At 46.0% G+C, this 20,875-nt stretch overlaps 1 protein-coding gene across 3 annotated transcripts in view; it reads right to left on the reverse strand.

Annotated features, from left to right (window-relative positions):
* The window catches only part of SAE1 (SUMO1 activating enzyme subunit 1), an 80,803-nt gene that overhangs the window by 1,945 nt on the left and 57,983 nt on the right, over positions 1–20,875 (reverse strand). The window contains exons 7-9 of one of the 3 annotated variants that reach the window (XM_021681186.2): positions 16,488–16,632; positions 5,687–5,756; positions 1,326–2,391 (exon numbers count right to left, since the gene is read on the reverse strand). In XM_021681186.2, coding sequence (XP_021536861.1) covers positions 2,299–2,391; positions 5,687–5,756; positions 16,488–16,632 — 308 coding nt within the window. In that variant the 3' untranslated portion in view covers positions 1,326–2,298. Of the gene's footprint in view, positions 1–1,325; positions 2,392–5,686; positions 5,757–16,487; positions 16,633–20,875 lie in introns of those variants that run through there. The other 2 variants (XM_021681187.1, XM_044911477.1) reach the window with 2 other exon arrangements.

Consider the following 20,875-nt stretch of genomic DNA (forward strand, 5'->3'; position numbering starts at 1 on the left):
CTCCTGGAGGTATTAGAAACCACAGGATGATCATCGTGCTCTCCCTGGTGACGTGGGGAAATCTATTTTTATGATAATATTAACATGTAATATGGGAGAATATGAAATTTGAAGAAATGAGAATAAAGACAGTTCTCGCCTGGGGCTGGCAGCTTCCAGCACCCACCCCAGATTCCCAAGGGGTCTCTTCCAGATGATTCAATTTCTGCCATGAAAGGTACAGGGATGGAAAAGTTGGAGAAGCTTCAGAGAAGATTCTATGTTGACAATTTTGTTTTTATCCATCCAGACCCACCTGCTCCCCCTTGTGACCAAGGCCCCACACTGCAAAGTAAAAGGGTGTAGTTGGCTCAAAATGTCCAAGAAAGGGTGAGATTCATGCATTGATAAAAACACTGCCCTTGGTGCCCCTGAGTTGACACTGATGGGGTCCAGAAAGGGGCCCCTCCAGAAACACAGTCCTAGCCTCACCTAGGGAGGAGGAGAGGTGACAGGGAGGGTCGGGGAATTGAGTGCCTCCTCCCTGTGGAGACCCAATTTTTTTTCCTTCCTTTTCTTCTGGAGGACTGAAATAGGAGAGGAGTGGATTTGTTCAAACTGGCCAGACTCACAGCTCACACAATTTTACAATAAGGAGAAACCCCAGGACGCTGACAAGACCTAGAGCATGCTCGGGCTGTCGAGTCAAGACAAACCCGGCGTCCCGAACCAATGAAAGCTTTGAGCCCTGCCAGCTGTGGGACTTGAGGCACATTACTTAAGTGTCACTTAACTTTAAAATGAGGCCCCTGCCCACTCTGACTCTGCACAGTGCCTGCTGCACAGGGGATCCGCCAGTATCACATCTTTTACTCCTTTCCCGTTAATATAATTCTTGTCACTGAGAATAGCCACTTTTGAACTGAATTACTCAACAGACAGGTGGAACCAAAAGCTTCTACACACTCTAGAACTTGAGCAATCTAACTCTTGTTAGATTACCCAGAAAAACAGTGGCAGGAATGGTGATGGAGGGGAGGAATCCCTGAGTCACACTGAAGCATCCAGTGAGATTTCTTCAGGTTAAAAAAGGCCACTGTGGGACGCCTGGGTGGCTCAGTCGGTTAAGCGGCTGCCTTCGGCCCAGGTCATGATCCCAGGGTCCTGGGATCGAGTCCCACATCGGGCTCCTTGCTCAGCAGGGAACCTGCTTCTCCCTCTCTCTCCCTCTGCCTGTGCTCTGTCAAATAAATAAAATCTTAAAAAAAAAAAAAAAAAAAGGCCACTGATAGGATCATTCCCTACCACAGGAAGAGGTTTGTAATGTGGGGAAAAAAACAAATAAATCCTAAAGCAAATAACTTTATTTCTATCATTCCTTTTTAAAGAACCAAGGACATATAGAAAATATAAAAAAACACAAACAGCTGTGATTCAGGGGGTAAAGGAAGGACTGACACAGCCCTGGAAAGCAACAGCCTCCAGGACAGTCTGAGTTGCATCAGGAAGGGGGGGGGGCTCTGATAAGACAGTCTCCTATGTCCTAGCTTGGGCCCCAAAACATCAGAATCCTCAGGAGGTGGGACCCTGGAATCTGCCTTTTTAAAACAAGTTTTCCCAGTAATGTTCACTTTGCAAGGTCTCGCCCTAATGCCCAAGGGAACTTTGGTAACATTTCCTCTCTTCCAAAATCCAGGCTGAAACCCAACTAATCCTGAACTAAAACTCAAGAACAGCACACCAGATGCCACCTGTTGTTTTTCAGGATCTCAAACTCTGGAGGAAATACATTCCGCCTGCCGTCTTTTCCTCTCTGGGGCACCTGTCTGCATTTGGAACTGGGGCTCCGCTAGTGTTTCATCAGGCCTGGCCTTACTCCCCACCTGGAGTCATGCTCGTCTCTGTATGACATTAGGCAGGGAGTAAGTCCAAGGAGGTGGCAAGAGGATCCCAAGCCATAAGGCATGCTGGCTGCTGGCAGGTGTCTCCTGCGGAAGCCCAGGGGGCTGGTGATGCTGTGGCGGCCCCAGGACAGAGGGATGCATCAGAGGGGGCGTTCCGGTGATGGCCGGCAAACAGCCTTCACCAGTGCTGGAAGGGAGACAGCCAGTCCCTATGCCCCTTGCTGAGCAGCTCTGGTGCTTGGAAGTCACACATCTGTACAAGCTCATTGCTCGCAGGAAATGGTTTGTACTGGTCCAATGGCTGCCCCCCCCCAACCCCCCCGCCTGGAGCTGCCTTCGAGGGGGGAGGGGAGAGGGGAGAGGGCACGTGCGGTCGGGCTGCAGGTCAGCGTCTCCAGGGCTGCCAATCTTGGGTTCACTGGGGGCCGAGGCACTCCACAATCCCACTGCCCTTCATGCCATCAAAAAAGAAGAAGTTGTTGTGAGGAGGGTCCCTTTGAGACAGGGCCTGGGAAGAAAAATAAGACGAGGGTTCAGCTCAGATGCTTTCAAAAGGCTAATATGGAGAAAAATGAAAAAGCCCTCAAAAACCAGATCTTCTAAAACTCAGCAGCGGTTCTCAACAGAGGTTGATTCTGCTCCCCAGGGGCTCAGCGGCTATGTCAGAGCCACAATGGCGACTGCCCTGTCTCTCTGCGCTGTCCCCAATCACCTGAGCGCCTCTAGACAGATCAGTTAGCTTCTCTGAACCCCATTTTCCCCACGTAAAATGAAAACAGCACATGTACTGTCCTCGTAGCACTAGGGAGATGCTGTTCCTCAACCATGTGAAACGACGTGTCCCCCCCCCAGTCCCCCGCAGTGCTGCGGGTGAGCAGTGGTAATAACTATTCATGACGATCCAACTGAGAACGGCGGCGGCCCTGACCCCCTGCGGGACACACATTGCTGCAGACGCGGCTCTTCCGTGAGGAGACATGCTGCCTGCCTTCGTGTGCACGGCGGGCCAGGGCTGGGATCCAGAGAGCCTTCCAGATACTACTTAGCCATGGAAATGGTGATTATCTTGTGGGGTTCACAGAAGCACAGGGCACTTTAAAGAAGGGGCTAGACCTCCTGAAATCACGTGCTGAACCGTGTGTGTACATGTGCGTACTGGAGAAAGGACTCATAGGTGTCAGTGAGTTTTCTGAGTTCTTAACTCAAAAAGGGTTGCCATTTAAAGACGAGGACATCGTCCAAGCACGCCACTAGGCAGGGTTTAAAGGCTCCCAGGAGCGCCATGCTTGTCATTCATAGGGCGGGACCTCTTTTACAAGGTTAGGAATGCACTCTAAACAAACACCCTGAACTTCTCTTTGAATTGAGCGTCAATCTCAACCTGTTTCTTCCTCTGTAAAATGGGATTATACCTCCTTCAAGTGGTTATTCAGCCATCCGTCCATGGAAAACTTCTAGAGCATCTACTCTGTGCCAGGTATCAGAAGTCTGAGGCACGGTTAAGACAAGAGGCCTGCTTCTCTGGGCTTACATGCAAAATGGCAAATCAACAGCACGTGCCTGCTACAGTTTTTGGTGAACATGAGATGCAATCAAGCTTGTAATGAGTCTGGCACATAACAAATTCTCAAAAAGTGGGAGCTGCCATGACTAAGAGGAGCCAGGGATCCCTTACCACGATCTGAGGACCCCAAGCACTCAGCCAGGTGGAAGGGCCCAAGAGCCCACAGTTAGAACTCCCAGACCCTAGAACCCAAGTTACAGAACATGACACAGCGGGACCCAGCAGCGCTGCTATATTGCAGACAGGGAGGCCTAGCGGAGACAGGAGGAGGAGGACTGACACCTACGGAAGCATGACAGGACAGGGGAAGTGGACGGAATATGTGGTGTTTGGAATGATAGAAGGAAGAAAACAGAGGATTCGGAGGGAACAGAGTTACGTTTGCCCTCCGTCTCCTAATGTTTACTTGTTATGGATGGTCAGATGGTCCTCAGGAGAGAAGGGGGGGTGTCCAGCGACCTTCAGATTGTGGGACCTTGGTGTCAGCTGGCTGAAGGCTGAATCGTGTTAAGTAAGGGGCGGGGGGTGGCGGGGACAAGACACCAGGCCATGGGGCGAACACGGGGCAAAAGGTAAAGTGCTTCCTGAGCAAGATGGGGGTAGGGGGAGATTCCAAACACACCCAGCAACCAAGAATGCAGAGTACTCTGGCTGTCTGGGATAAACAGAAACAAGATGCGGGCAACAGCTGTCCCCAGCAGGCAGGAAGGAGGGGGCTGCATTAGAGGTTAGGACTGGGACACAGAGAAGCCACTGCAAACAATGGGGTCAAGGCCAGTCGCCCCGACCCTTCATCTCCATCCCACATTAAATACCCAGGGAGCAGCTTCTTGGTGAGATGTACCAAGTGAAGCTAAAGGCACGAAGACAGTGCCCGGGTCCATGCAGACAACGCCTGCAGCACGAGGGCCGAGTGGTGAAAGGCACAGGCTCAGAGAGCAGACTGCCTGGTCTCAGATCCTGGCTCCACCACTTCTCTGCACCTCGGCTCCTCCCTTATGAATCAGGGGTGCTCACAACAGTCCTACCTCATAGGGCTGTTGTGAGGAAAAGACAAGTGTATCCTTGTGTAGGCATTTCAGTAAGTGTTGTTACTGCTGTTGTCACTGAAGGCTACAAAACTGAGTATGTGCCCTTAGGATTCTCGCATCACTGTGCTCCTTCCTCCTGAATCTGTCCGCAGGCGGCCTCAGAATCCTTCTCAACACAGTCTCCTAGGCGGCCACAACTGACTTCTCAGATTGGGCATATATATAAACAACAATTTTCACAGCAGTCTTAACGAAGCAGAAGGCGTGACCAAGGACACAGGTGTGGCCATCACATCCCTCTGAATCTCCCTGAGGCTTGCCCTACTCCTTATGATATAGAAAGTTGGATTTAGGGAGAGAATTTGGTCCAGAGAAAAAAAAACCTTAAAGATGGTAGGACTATCAAATTGAGTCAAATGTCTCCAGAGCAAATTTACTGACTTCAAGACAAAGTAGTGAGAGCTGGACCTCCAAATGGTCCCCTTAAGCTCAAACACATCATGTAAATGAGCATGGGAAATCATTTAACTAGGCATGACTCTGCTCCATGAAAGAAAAGGACAAACCATCATTGCAAACCTACTGAAGCAGTCGAGAACCTACAAAAGGCAGATTGAATGTCTCTGGGCAAATATCAAAGTCCCAAAGAAAGTATTTGGGGACATGCTGTAATTCTGACAACCGAAATGTTCCAGAAGAGACTCAAAAGGCTGGCTGTGCTAGTTATGTGGTTACACCACATATTCCAAGTGAAATATTTCCCTTCTGAGAAGGACAATGACACCAAACCTAATGTAGTCACAGGTCACCCTCTATAGAGCCTTGTGGGGCTCCTGGGACCGTACACATGCTCTACTGGTACTGAATGCCCCCTTCTGAACAATACGCTTGGTGTGTGCATTACAAGAGGAAGCTCTGATGCCATGGCCATGGACCGAGAAAAACCGCATGAAGTAGAAGTTAAGAGCACAGGCTTTGGAGCCCGTCTCCAGGCCTCAGTGTCCCCCCGCCTTTAAATGGCGATCATGATAGTATCCATTTCATAGAGCTCTGAGAAGCAGAATACATGGCAAATATCATGAGCACCACGTAACTCATCAGTATAGTTAGGACAGGCAGCTCTCTACGGCAGCCATGGGTTCTCTCAGGTGGCACGCTGACAAGGCCACGGTGGATCAACGGTCTTCTGCTCCAAAGGGACTCTTTACCTTCACAATTTCCTGGGCCAGGATCCCTCCAACCACTGCACACACTGGGGCCATCTCGGAGAAGCAGTACCTAGAAGAGAAGACAAATGAAATGGAGCCCAGAGGAACAGGAAGGCTGCTGTAGGACATCTGACAAAGGTCAGTAGTGGGCTTGCCTGATGAAAACATCTCCTACCAGGAGGAGTCAATTCAGAGAGCAATGCTAATGTTGGCACTTAGGCGTGAAAATGAAATCTGCTCCAGGAGGTTAGTTGGGAAAGACCTCTGAACCTTGCAAAGCAGGCAGGAATTGTTTCACAACATTTTTTTTTGTTTAAGTTCAAGGAAAGACTATATCTGTGCTTCCTAAAAATAAGGTCCAACAAATATCAGATGTTTCAGTGCCCCGGTCACATTCTCGCAATTCTCTTCTTACCCACAATGGGCAGTGGGTTCTATCTGCTATTCCCAGACAAATGTCAGGGAGAAGGCCTGTGTTAACATGTAGGAGGCATAAGAAATCTAGGGCCTGAAATGAAGCATGGGGGGCACAAAAAGCCTCTGCTACTCACATAGATACCAACCCTTGTGGGCCAGGATGGGGCATCCAGAGGACAAATCTTAGCTAATACTGTCACCTGCCTCTCCAAATCACCACTCCTGGGCAGTATAACACTCTTTCACCACCGCCCCAGAGGAAGTGAGCTCTGCCAGTTCCCAGCCCTGAACATGGAGGTATTATTTTTTATATTTTTATTTTGTAAATTTATTTTTATTTTAATTTTTTTTAAGATTTTATTTATTCATTTGAGACACAGAGATACAGAGAGAGAGAGAGCATGAGCAGTGGGGAGAGGCAGAGGGAGAGGGAGAAGCAAGCTCCCCGCTGAGCCAGGAGCCCGATGTGGGGCTCGATCCCAGGACCCTGGGATCATGACCTGAGCTGAAGGCAGACGCTTAACCATCTGAGCCACCCAGGAGCCCCACGAAGGTATTTTTTAAATGAACAAAGTGGAACACAGAGAAGTTAAAAGGAAAGCTTCCCTAAGGAACCCTCCCACCAGAAGACTACCTCCAATCTTTTTTTTGTTTTGTTTTTTAAAGATTTTATTTATTTATTTGACAGAGAGAGAGAGAGAGACAGCCAGAGAGGGAACACAAGCAGGGGGAGTGGGAGAGGGAGAAGCAGGCTTCCCATGGAGCAGGGAGCCTGATGCGGGGCTCGATCCCAGGACCCTGGGATCATGACTTGAGCCGAAGGCAGACGCCCAATGACTGAGCCACCCAGGCGCCCCGACTACCTCCAATCTTCCCAGTGTGGTACACATCCTTCCTAATTTTTAAAAGTGTACATATCTAAACATATATAATTTAAAACCCAAGTAATATTAATCATTATTCACTCTGCTCTGTACCCTACTGGTAGATATTTAAGCTGTTCAACACTGCAAGCATATATCCTGGCACAGTGTCCAATAATTCTTTTTTTTAAAAAAATATTTATTTCTTTGACAGAGAGCAAGCGAGCGAGCACAAGCAGGGGGAGAGGCAGGCAGAGGGAGAGGGAGAAACAGGCTCCCCGCTGAGCAGAGTGCCTGATGTGGGGCTCCATCCCTGGGATCATGACCTGAGCCGAAGGCAGATGCCCAAGTGACTGAGCCACCCAGGCGCCCCGATGTCCAATAATTCCTTACGGCAAATTCTTAAACATAGAATTTCTGGGTCCTGACACATTGGGCAAAATGCTCTCCAGAAAACCGTTACCATTTCAACTCCCACCAACTGTGTGTGAAGGTGCCCATCTCCTCACACGGTGGTGGGACCAGCATTCCCATATGTGCAACCACAGAGATAACTTTTCCTCTGGATTATCAAGTTCCTTTACAGAAGTATAAAACAAATAGAGAACTATACCAAAGAAAAACTAGTCACTTGTAATCCCACTACTCAAAGATAATCAAACGTGGAAATATCTTTCCTTTAAAAAAATATACCTATATTCTGTGCAATCATACTATACAATTTAATATTTTGCTTTTCTTCCCCCCCTCTCTTAAAAAGTATATTATCTCAACAAAATGCTAGAGAACCTAACCAGGAACATACAGAAAGAATTATACACCATGACTAAGTGGGATTTACAACCAGAAATGCAAGGTTGGTGTAATATCTGAAAAATCCATCAATGCAGTATTGCCATATTACACAAATAAAGGTACCATAAACATGATCATCTCAACTGACAGAGAAAAAAAAAAAAGCATGTGACAAAATCCAGCACCTCTTCATGATAAAAACACTCAACAAACTGGGAACATAGGGAAATTTCTTCAACCTGATAAAGGGCATTCATGAAAAATCCACAGCTAACATCATACTTAATGGTGAAAGACTAAAAGCTTTCTTCCTAAGATAAGGAGTAAGACAAGGATGTCTGCTCTCACCACTTCTATTTGACATTGTACTAGGGGTTCCAGCCAAAGCAATTAAGGAAGGAAAAATAAACGAGACTGCCAGATTGGAAAGGAAGAAATAATATATATTCATAGATAACATGATCTAGTATATAGAAAATACTAAGGAATCCACAGAAAAATTATTCGAACTATTAAATTTACTCAGCAAGGCTGCAGGACACAAGATTAATATACAAAAATTAATTGCATTTCTATACATTAGCAATGAACATTCTGAAAATGAAATTAAGATGTCCATTTACAATACCACCCAAAAGAATAAAATATATAGGAATAATTTAACAAGAGTTGTGTAAAACTAATATTCTGTAGACTACAAAACATTGTTAAAAAAATAAAAGATGTAAATAAATGGAAAGATATCCCATGTTCGTGGATCGGTACACTTAACACTGTTAAGGTGGCAATACTCCCCAAATTTAATCTATATATTTGGCATAATCCCAATCAAAATTCTTGCTGCCAGACTAGTCAAAAGAATCCTCAGAAAGGAAAAAGTTGAAGAATTCACATGTCCCAGTTTTACAACTTACTACTACAGCTGCTGATACTGCTACAAAACAACAGTAATCAAGATACTGTGGTACCTGAATCTATATGGACAGACATATGTATCAGTGAAATAGAAACGAGAATCCAGAACTAAAGAAATACACATATGGTCAACTGATTTTTGACAAGGGTAACAAGACCATTCAATGAAGACGGTCTTTTTTTTAACAAACAATACTGGACAATTGGGTCTCCACATGCAAAAGAATTAAGCCGAAACCCTACCTCACACCATGCACAAAAGATGACTCAAAAAAGGCTCACAGACCTAAATGTAATAGCTAAAACCACAAAACAGAGCAATAAAACTTCATGACCTTGGATTAGGCAATGGTTACTTAAATACTATCCTAGGAAAAGTACATGTGAAAAAAGAAAAAAAAAAAAAACAGATAAACTGTATTTCATAAAAATTAAAAACTTGCACTTCAAAGGATACTTTTCACTTCAAAGAGAGTGAAAAGACAACCCATGGAATAGGAAAAAAATTTTATGAATCATGTATCTGATGAACAACTTGTATTGAGACCCTACACAGAACTTTTTTTTTAATTTTTAAATTTATTTATTTATTTATTTTTAAAGATTTTATTTATTGGACAGAGACACAGAGAGAGAGGGAACACAAGCAGGGGGAGTGGGAGAGGGAGAAGCAGGCTTCCCACTGGGCAGGGAGCCCGACGCGGGGCTCGATCCCAGGACCCTGGGATCATGACCTGAGCCGAAGGCAGACGCTTAATGACTGAGCCACCCAGGCGCCCCAGAACTTTTTTTTTTTTAAAGATTATTTACTCATTTGAGAGAGAGAGCAAGAGTGAGAGCGAGCATGAGCGGGGGGAGGAAGAGAGGGAGAAGCAGACTCCCCGATGAGCAGGGAGCCTGATGTGGGGCTCCATCCCAGGACCCCGGGATCACGACCTGAGGCAAAGGCAGACACTTTTTTTTTTTTTTAAGATTTTATTTATTTGACAGAGAGAGACACAGCGAGAGAGGGAACAAAAGCAGGGGGAGTGGGAGAGGGAGAAGCAGGCCTCCTGCTGAGCAGGGAGCCCGATGCGGGGCTCGATCCCAGGACCCCGGGATCATGACCTGAGCCAAAGGCAGACGCCCAACGACTGAGCCACCCAGGTGCCCCGCAAAGGCAGACACTTAATGGACTGAGCCACCCAGGAGCCCCTGGACCACTTTCTAATACCATACACCACAAAAATAAATTCAAAATGGATGAAAGGCCTAAATGTGAGAGAGGAAACCATCAAAATCCTAGAGGAGAACACAGGCAGAAACCTCTCTGACCTCAGCCACAGCAACTTCTTACTAGAAACTCGCCGGAGGCAAAGGAAACAAAAGCAAAAATACTGGGACTCCTTCAAGATAAAAAGCTTCTGCACAGCGAAGGAAACAACAAACCTAAAAGGCAGGCTACGGAATGGGAGAAGATATTTGCCAATGACACATCCAATAAAGGGTTAGTATCCAAAATCTATAAAGAACTTACACCAAACTCAACACCCAAAAAAACAAAGAATCCAGTTAAGAAATGGGCAGAAGACATGAATACACACTTTTCCGAAGACATCCAGATGGCTAACAGACACATGAAAAGATGCTCAACATCACTCTTCATTAGGAAAATACAAATCAAAACCACGATGAGATACTACCTCACACCTGTCAGAATGGCTAAAATTAACAGAAGAAACAACGGGTGTTGGTGAGGATTTGAAGAAAGGGGAACCCTCTTGCCCTGTTGGTGGGAATGCAAACTGGTGCAGCCACTCTGGAGAAGAGTTTGGAGGTTCCTCAAAAAGTTAAAAATAGAACTACCCTTTGATCTAGTAATTGTATTACCAGGTATTTACCCAAAGGATACAAAAATACAGATTTGAAGGGGTACATGCACCCCGATGCTTACAGTAGCAATATCAACAATAGCCAAACTATGGAGAGAGCCCAAACGTCCATCAACTGATGACGGGTAAAGAAGATGTGGTACATGTATACACACACACACACACACACACACGAATATTATTCAGCCATTAAAAAGAATGTATCTTGCCCTATGCAATGACATGGACAGAGCTAGAGTATATTCTGCTAAGTGAAATAAGTCAGCCAGAAAAAGACAAATACCATATGATCTCACTCATATGTGGAATTTTTTTTTTTAAAGATTTTATTTATTTACTTGACAGAGAGAGACACAGCAGGAGAGGGAACACAAGCAGGGGGAGTGGGAGAGGGAGAAGCAGGCTTCCCAAGGAGCAGAGAGCCCGATGCGGGGCTCGATCCCAGGACCCTGGGACCATGACCTGAGCCGAAGGCAGACGCTTAACGAATGAGCCACCCAGGCGCCCTCATATATGGAATTTAAGAAAGAAAACAGATGAACATTTGGGAAGGGGGAAAAGAAAAAAAGCAGAGAGGGAAACAATCCGTTAGTGACTTTTTTTTTAGATTTTTTATTTATTCATTTGAGAGAGACAGAGAGAGCACATGCAGGGGGAGAGGCAAAAGCAGACTCCCCGCTGAGCTGGGAGCCCGACATGAGGCTCGATCCCAGGACCCTGGGATCATGACCTGAGCCAAAGGCAGAAGCCCAACCATCTGAGCCAAAGGCAGACACTTAACCGACTGAGCCACTCAGGCACCCTGTATATAAATTTTTTAAAAAAGATTTTATTATTATTTTTAAAACTTTATGTCATCTCTTATGTATATATGTACGTATATCATCCCTACACCCAACGTGGGGCTCAAATTCACGACCCCGAGATGAAGACAAAACAAGCACCAAGTGAAGAAACAATCAGATGAATCCAGAATACAGGACGTTCTACAATTTACCTGGCCCAGACTCTTAAAAAAAAGTGCTAAATTGTTCTAGATCGTGAGTTGGAAAACTTTCTCTGCAAAGTAATTGACAGTAAATTTTTTTTGGCTTTATGCACCATATGGTCCCTGTTTAAACTTTTTTTTTTTTTTTTAAGATTTTATTTATTTATTTGACAGAGAGAGACACAGTGAGAGAGGGAACACAAGCAGGGGAGTAGGAGAGGGAGAAGCAGGCTTGCCGCCAAGCAGGGAGCCCGATGCAGGGCTCGATCCTAGGACCCTGGGATCATGACTTGAGCCGAAGGCAGACACCCAACTGACTAAGCCACTCAGGTGCTCCCCTGTTTAAACTCTTTAAGGCTGCTGTTACAGAGTTGTAAAAATTCTGGAAAAGCTGTCACAGATAATACATAAACGAGTAGGTGTGGAATAAAACTTTATTTACAAAAACAGTTGGCAAGCCACAGAACCAAATGCAAGTGATGAACTTGGATGCATCCTTTTTTTTTTTTTAAGATTTTATTTATTTGCGAGAGAGAGAATGAGAGACAGAGAGCATGAGAAGGAGGAGGGTCAGAGGGAGAAGCAGAATCCATGCTGAGCAGGGAGCCCGATGTGGGACTCAATCCCGGGACTCCAGGATCATGACCAGAGCCTAAGGAAGTTGCTTAACCAACTGAGCCACCCAGGCGCCCAAACTTGGATGCATCCTTAAGCATGATGTCATCAGTATGTCCCTCCCCCCAAAACAAAAAGCAAAATATTAGCAATTGAATCTAGCTAAGTGTATTCACTACTGTATGATTCTTTTCATTTTTCTGTATGCTTGGCACTTTTCACAATAAACATCATTTTCAAACTGTGTATTGTCCTGTGTCATTAACTCTTTAATGCCTTTCCAATTTCGCTTTTAAATATGATAATAAGTGTTTATTTATTTAGCTCCACACCAGTATGGAGCCCAGTGCGGGGTTCAAACCCATTACCCTGAGATCAAGAGTCTGATGCTTAACCCACTGAGCCACCCATACGCCCCATGAATATCTTTTGTACAGAAATACTTGTTCAGTTTCTTCAAGGTATATTCCCATTATCAAGGAGAATGACTGGGCCCAAGACAGAACACTGTAATGAGTCCTGATACATATTTCCAAACTGCTTCGTAAAAAGACTGCACCTTTTCCCACCACCCTTGTGAACAATTATACAGGTCTTTTAAAAAAAACCTACAAAGGATTTTGTTGATTTTTACATATGCTAAGACAGAAAATGTGTAGGAAGATGTAATACCAAAGGGTCAGTGGTTTTCTCTGAGTAATGGAATTATGAGTGATTTTCATTTTCATCTCTGAATTTATTTTGTACTCTATCAGATTTTTCCATAACACGCATACTATTTCTGTAATTTAAAAGGAGTAACTTTAGGGGCGCCTGGGTGGCTCAGTCATTAAGCGTCTGCCTTCGGCTCAGGTCATGATCCCAGGGTCCTGGGATCGAGCCCCGCAACGGGCTCCCTGCTCCGCAGGAAGCCTGCTTCTCCCTCTCCCATTCCCCCTGCTTGTATTCCCTCTCTGTGTCTCTGTCAAATAAATAAATAAAATCTTTAAAAATAAAATAAAATAAAATAAATAAATAAAAATAAAAACAGTAACTTTACAAAAGGATAAATATGGTAGAATTCTGGTTACACGAAATACCTAGTATAATTAAATTCATAGAGCTAGAAAGCAGAATAGACGTTACCAGAGGCTGGGGGAAGGCAGAATGGGAAGTTAGTGTTTAACGGGCATTTTCAGTTTAGGATGATGAAAAAATGGAAATAGACAGCAGTAATGTCTGCACAACAATGTGAATAAACTTAATGCTGATGAATTGTACATGTTTTTTTTAAAAGATTTTATTTTTTTTAAAGATTTTATTTATTTATTTGACAGAGAGAGACACAGCGCGATAGGGAACACAAGCAGGGGGAGTGGCAGAGGGAGAAGCAGGCTTCCCGCCCAGCAGGGAGCCCGATGCGGGGCTCTATCCCAGATGACCCAAGCCGAAGGCAGACACTTAACGAAGGAGCCACCCAGGTGCCCCTGAAGATTTTATTTTTAAGTAATCTCCATACTCAACGTGGGGCACAAACTCATAATCCCGAGATCAAGAGTTGCACACTCCATCAACTAAGCCAGCCAGGTGCCCTCAAGTGTACATTTAAGAATGGTTTAGGGGTGCCTGGGTGGTGCAGTCGGCTAAGGAGCCGACTGTTGGTTTCAGCTCAGGTCATGGTCTTGGGGTGGTGAGACCGAGCCCAGGACTGAGCTCTGTGCTCAGCGGGCAGTCAGCTTCAGGACTCTCTCTCTCCCTCTGCCCCTCCCCCCAGGCTGTCCCTCTAAAATAAATAAATAAATCTTTAAAAAAAGGGGGGAGGTTTAAATGGGGTGCCTTGCTGGCTCAGGGGGTAGAGCATGAGACTCTTAATCTTGTGGTTATAAATTTGAGCCCCACACTGGGTGTAGAGATTACTTAAAAATTTAAAAAAACATGATCCTAGAGTCCTGGGATCGAGTCCCGCATCGGGCTCCCTGCTCAGCGGGGAGTCTGCTTCTCCCTCTGACCCTCCTCCCTCTCATGCTCTCTGTCTCTCATTCTCTCTCTCTCAAATAAATAAATAAAATCTTTAAAAAAAACAAACAAAACAAAACAAAAATTTAAAAAAAAGTTAAAATGCTACATTTTATATTGTATTTTGCCAAATTAAAAAAAAATTAAATAGTAAAAGTTATTTTACATACACAAATTAAGAATGTTCATCATAAATGTTTATAACAGTGAAAAAGTATCAACAACTTACATACCCACCAACATAATGGTTAAGTAAATTACCACCTATCAAACAATGAAACATGAAGCACAAGTGAGGCTATGGATTTGTATTTTTGCTGCAAACAGACCCATGATATGCTGAAAAAATAAGGCTATCATATATTAAGCATGATCTCATTTTGATATTTAAAAAGAGAAAAAAAGGGCGCCTGGGTGGCTCAGTCGTTGGGCGTCTACCTTCGGCTCAGGTCATGATCCCAGGGTCCTGGGATCGAGTCCCACATCGGGCTCCCTGCTCGGCAGAAAGCCTGCTTCTCCCTCTCCCCCTGCTTGTGTTCCCTCTCTGGCTGTCTCTCTCTCTCTGTCAAATAAATAAATAAAATCTTTAAAAATAAATAAATAAAGGGACGCCTGGGTGGCTCAGTCGGTTAAGCGGCTGCCTTCGGCCCAGGTCATGATCCCAGGGTCCTGGGATCGAGTCCCACATCGGGCTCCTTGCTCAGCAGGGAACCTGCTTCTCCCTCTCTCTCCCTCTGCTTGTGCTCTCTCTGTCAAATAAATAAAAATCTTTAAAAATAAATAAATAAATAAATAAATAAATAAATAAATAAATAAATAAAAATATATAAAAAATATGAATAAACAGTAAATAGAGATGTCTGTGAGGTGAAACCCTGAAACATTAGCAGTGGCCACTTCTCAATGGTGGGACTATGGGTGATCTTTTTCTTCCTTTTAACACTTTCTGGAAATGGGCAGCTGTTACTTTCATAATCAGAAAAGCAATAAAATTCTCTGAAAGAGAATAAACAACCTGACATAAAGGACAGTGTCCGAGATCACAGACAGATGAGGGGAATGAAGACCTGTGCACAGCTTTCTTGACTCAAGTGGGCACACCCTGTTCAGAACTGGCTGCGGGCTATTTGTGAGGGTAGCTCAGCTGCCAGACGGCGGCTCATTTCCTTGCCAGCATCCCTATCCCATCGCGGGCCTTATCTCCACCTATCTATCCACAGACACTCTACGAGGCCACCAAACACCTCTGACTTAAAGGGCAATAGAGCGGAAGCGCCTGAGCACATGAGGACCTGGACAAGGGAAAGCAGTTTCCGCAGAGGGTGGGCACGGAAAGAAAACACTCTGGAGAGAAAACCAGCCGGCAGCTAGTTAGGTTATGGCTTTTTCCTTCTGGGGAGGTGAGGCCTGCAATGCACAGGCAAGCCGTTCTTCACTCAAGATGCCCAAATTAGTTCACTAAGCTGCACACTCACAGCCTGGCACCGGGCACCAGGCATGCCTGGGGGCCCTGCGTGGCCCAGCCCCTCCTCCTGCCGTGAAGCACAGAGCAGACACCACTTGCTTCTCACACAGTGTTCTTCCTCCACCAATAGATGGATGTCTGGCTGTTAGCAGGACACAGGGATCCCATTCCAGCCTGCAGTATTATTAGCCCCTGACCACATAGTGCTAACTTACAAAAGTACCCTGTGATTGGCTGATGGCTTGGCAGGTCGTTCAAGGCCCACTGCTGGGCCTGAACTGGTTGGGCTTTGGTAGGGTCTAAATGAGGTTCCCAGACACAAGTAAAGTTAAGTAGGGACTAGGAAAGGAAGGGACGCTGATTTACTTTATTGTTGAAAAGAAACCAAGGCAGCAGTGTGGTAAGACCTGGGTGAGATCGTGGTTGGCTATATACTAAAACCTTGGGGAAGTGATTACATCTTTCTGAGCATTAGTGTCTTCATTTAACTAATGGGAAAATAGTAACAAATAAAATAATAATAATACTATACAGCAATAGAAACAAAGGAGGAATCTATGTACTGATCTGGAAATATCCCCAAACGATAATGTAAACTGAAAAGAGAAAGGTATAGAATAGTGTATATAGATTTTACATTACCTTGAATTTTCACCCATGTGAATATAAATGATCTATGACAAAAGACAACCTGCACCTCTCTTTCTTTTTCACATACTGGTGCTATATCAGAGGTCGATGGGAATAGGCAGAATGCAGTGAAGGAGGCTCTCCTCAGGGCTTTTGCTCTTAATAAGGGATCTGCCCAAATTAAAGCAAATACTGAAAGCAGACATTTATCAATCCAGGCTAACCTGTGATAAACACCGAGACTAACCTGACGAAGTCTTCAGGAAGCAGGTCAGGACTAACACCCAGGGAGTCAAGCACGTCGTTTCGAATCTGGAGCAACAACTCAGAATCTTCCCCAAAGGTATCAGAACTAGGATCTCTTCCTTTATCTGTGCGGAACTTCAGGAGCACTAAGAAAGGCAAAGAAGGTAGGTTAAAAACCAAGTCTTTTTTTTTTTAAAGATTCTATTTATTTGAGAGAAAGAGAGACAGAGAGAGAGCAAGAGCAAGCAGGGAGCAAGAGGGAACGGGACAAGCAGGCTCCATGCTGAGGCCCCAACGTGGGGCCCAATCGCCCGACCCTGAGATCATGACTCAAGCTGAAATCAAAGAGTCGGACACTCAGCCAACTGAGCTACCCAGGCACCTCCAAAACCAAGTCTTTTCAAAACAAATGCTTATGGATGTTGAGAACGTAAACACAGAAAGTGGTACAGTAATCAGAATGAGGGCCAAGTGAAAGACAATCTACTTTTATTTGCAAACATAGAGAGGCAATCAATGATTACAAAAATGACTAAAATTACTGTGATGAGTGCCACAATAGTGTAACAGAAGATCTGACACCCTTGGTGGGGTGGTGTCAGTTAAGGACTCCCCAAGGAAGTAGTAACCGAGTCAAGTATGTGTGAATTTGGGGGCAGGGGAAGTAGGGGAGAAGCCTCAAGCAGAGGGAAAAGACCCAATTATGACCCAGAAGACAGGTCTGGAGTGGGAGGCATGCATTCTAGGCATCAGTTCAAAGGGCTGCTTCAGCCAGAAAGGCCAGCCAAATGCTCAGACTCATCAGACAGGCAGGTCATTACAAACAAAACCTCCCTCAGTACAATAATTATGTCAACCTCTAGAAACGAATGTTTAATTTTGCTTGTGAACCAGAGGAAAGGTTCAGATGATGGCAGCAAATTAGAGCTACTGTGTAATGAGACCCTAACAAGGTTTGAATTTTTAACCCCAACAAAAAGACACAGGCAGGAGCCTAAGACTGACAAAAATACCAGCACCTTCTAACGCCAGCACACCTTGTCCACAATGTTCACTGCATGCTGGGTGGATGGTATCCTTATTCCCCACGAGCTCCCCAAAATGGGTGCACAGCTGGCCTGGAGCCCCATCTCTAGGGCAATGCCCCTCCCACATGACACTGCTGCTTCAGAGCTTGGGTAGACACAGACAGGGCCCGGTGTTCTGGGACAGCAGCTCATGCCCGGAGGGGGCTTGCCAGTTTAAAAAAAGTGATTCCTTTTAAGTCTCATCGACAATTGCTGACGGAAAAAGAGAACTTATTCAACAAATTATACTCTCCATCAGTACAAGGGGCTCTTCCCTAAAAATTAAGATGGACTGAAAAGTGACCCAACTGCTGTGAGGCTCTTTAAAAATCCAAGGATTTGCGGGCGCCTGGGTGGCTCAGTCATTAAGCGTCTGCCTTCGGCTCAGGTCATGATCCCAGGGTCCTGGGATTGAGCCCTACATCGGGCTCCCTGCTCAGCGGGAAGCCTGCTTCTCCTCTCCCACTTCCCCTGCTTGTGTTCCCTCTCTCGCTGGGTCTCTCTCTGTCAAATAAATAAATCTTAAAAAAAAATAAAATAAAATAAAAATAAAAATCCAAGAATTTGGAAGCCACCCTCGACTAAAGAATCCATCCTTCGACTTGTTTTCTTTTTTTTTTTCTAAAAGATTTTATTTATTTATTTGAAAGAGAATGAGAGAGAGCATGAGAGGGAAGAGGGTCAGAGGGAGAAGCAGACTCCCCGCTGAGCAGGGAGCCTGATGCGGGACTCGATCCAGGGACTCCAGGATCATGACCTGAGACGAAGGCAGTCGCTTAACCAACTGAGCCACTCAGGCGCCCCTCGACTTGTTTTCTTAAGACTCACAGATCGTTTCAGTGATGAGCGGCCTGGGTTGAGAACCACCAGCTAAGAAGCAGGAATTCATTCATTCACAGGTACGATGGCCAAGCACTCACTGCGGGCCCGGCAGGCCCGGGAGCTGCAGGGAGTGGCCAGCCTGCTCTGGTGAAGGCAATGGGGGTGGCGGCAGAGGGAGGATTCAGGAACCACAGCAGATGGCCCCCTCAAGCCCGAGAGGAGCTCATAAATGGGTTGTCAAGTGCTCCAGGAAGATCTCAAACGGTGGAAGCCCGTTTAAGGAAAAGACGACACAACCTGTCCTGGGCTGGGCTTTTCTCAGAGACAGGTCCCCGGTCCACATTTCTCTGGCAACCTCCACACATCAGCGACTTTGAAAAAAGGACTCCAAAATATCTGTTTTGAATACCGTTTTGTTGTCTGGGGATGTTACTTTCCTCTTTTCAAGAACACAGCTCTGGGGACCTGGGTGGCTCAGTCAGTTGAGTGTCTGACTCTTTTTTTTTTTTTTTAAAGATTTTATTTATTTATTTGACAGAGAGAGACACAGCGAGAGAGGGAACACAAGCAGGGGGAGTGGGAGAGGGAGAAGCAGGCTTCCCGCGGAGCAGGGAGCCCGATGCGGGGCTCGATCCCAGGACCCTGGGATCATGACCTGAGCCGAAGGCAGACGCTTAACGACTGAGCCACCCAGGCGCCCCGAGTGTCTGACTCTTGATTTCGACTCTGGGTCATGATCTTGGGGTTGTGGGATCGAGCCCCGCATGGGGCTCCGCACTCAGCATGGAGTCTGCTTGTCCCTCTCCCTCTGTTCCTCCCCCCCCGCCGCTCTCTCTCTCAAATAAATACAACCTTTAAAAAAAGAAAGAAAGAAGAACACAGCTCCTAGAATCTTCAATGCTACCTGACCACTTGGCAGCCAACTCAGAGCTGATGACAATTCGGATGCTGGCTAACACCAATCTGCCATCACCTAAGCCTCACTTCTAATTCAGCAGATGTGTTGCTGGGATTCCCGTTTGGAGTAAATAAATGCAATCAAGTAATCAGCATTTGGGGGCAGGGTGGAGAAAAGACTAAAACAGGGACCATCAATCCCTGTTTAGACCAAGACTCTTTTTCAACAATGTCCTGTGAAGACAAAGGAATCTGGAAATGTGCTAGTCAGGCCAGAAGAGAGGATACTCTGAGCAGACTGTATCGAATGTCATCGCTATTCCTGTCAATCACTCCTGAGAGGACACAAGGACAGACCCAGAATGAGTTATCAGTGTCGCCTGAGCAATGACCGAAGCCATGCCAAGTGCAAGCCGCTGGAACCGCACAAACCATGGCCCAGTGGCCACTGTGAGGGGAAAATGAGTGAGGCTGCTTGATTTCCAGCAGCCAGGGTGGTGGGCAGCAGGAGCCCGTGCTGGCTGTCTCCAGGCAATCCTCTCATTTCTGTGTCACGGCAACAGAAGCACCAACTGTCACGAGGGACGGAGAGGAGAGGACCATTTTTCCAGCTCCACCACAAAGCTTGTCATCTTTTGGTTAGAAAATCCAGCTAGCTCTTGGAACAAAGCTCAAACCGTTACAATAATCAGAGAACAGTGCCTACAATGTGCCAGGCACTGTTCTTAACGTTTTATGTGCATTAACTAATGCTCATCCTCAGTGACCTGGTGAGGGAGGTATTACTCTCCCCACTTTACTGATGAAGAGATGAAGCGGCTTGTTCAATGTAACTGTCCATAATAAGCAGTGGAGGAGAAATGCCAACTCAGATCTGGCTTCAGAATCGGTGTTTCTTAACCCTAATCGAATCCAGGAGAAATGGTTTAAGACAACCAGGAATGCAGCCCCAAGGATTCCAAGTGGTCTGGCTCTTTGCCCCTAACCTCAGGAAGACTCCTATTCAACCATATTTTTGTGAGATGCATTTTCCAGATGGGCCCTGCCCTCTCCCAACTGGTCCATTAATTTTAAGTTGCTAGTTCAGTGGGTGAGAAGTGGAGGCAGAGGCCGTCCGAAACCTCGCCTCAGAAAGAAGATGGCACGAAAAGGAGGAGGACAAAGGCAGCCAGCAGCTGGCCCCGCTGTCTCTCTGGGCCCCTTGCCCGGTCCTGGTGCAGGCCGTCTGGCCGAGGGCCGGCAGGCTGGCACCGTCCAGATACCTCGCTGACCACATCTGAAGTCCTCTCAGGGCCTCTGGGAAGGGGGCCAGTCAGTCCAGCCACTTACTTGCAGCAAAGCAAACAGAAGCTGTATTTTTCACTCTTTTTCAAATGTCAGCACTCCAGTCAGCAGGGGTCGTGGGGGATAGGGAGAAGCCCATGTCCTGGACAGGCAGCAGCCCCAGAACTGACCCTATCCCCTAACAAGCTCTTGCTTACTAAATTCTCCTCTTTGTTCTGCTTTTCACTCCTCCCAAATAGCCAGTCAGCTACGCGAGCGAGCGCGCACGCGCGCACACACACACACACACACACACACACACACACACACACACACACAC

The sequence above is a fragment of the Neomonachus schauinslandi genome, chromosome 16, assembly GCF_002201575.2.
Source record: "Neomonachus schauinslandi chromosome 16, ASM220157v2, whole genome shotgun sequence".
NCBI classification, from domain to species: domain Eukaryota; kingdom Metazoa; phylum Chordata; class Mammalia; order Carnivora; family Phocidae; genus Neomonachus; species Neomonachus schauinslandi.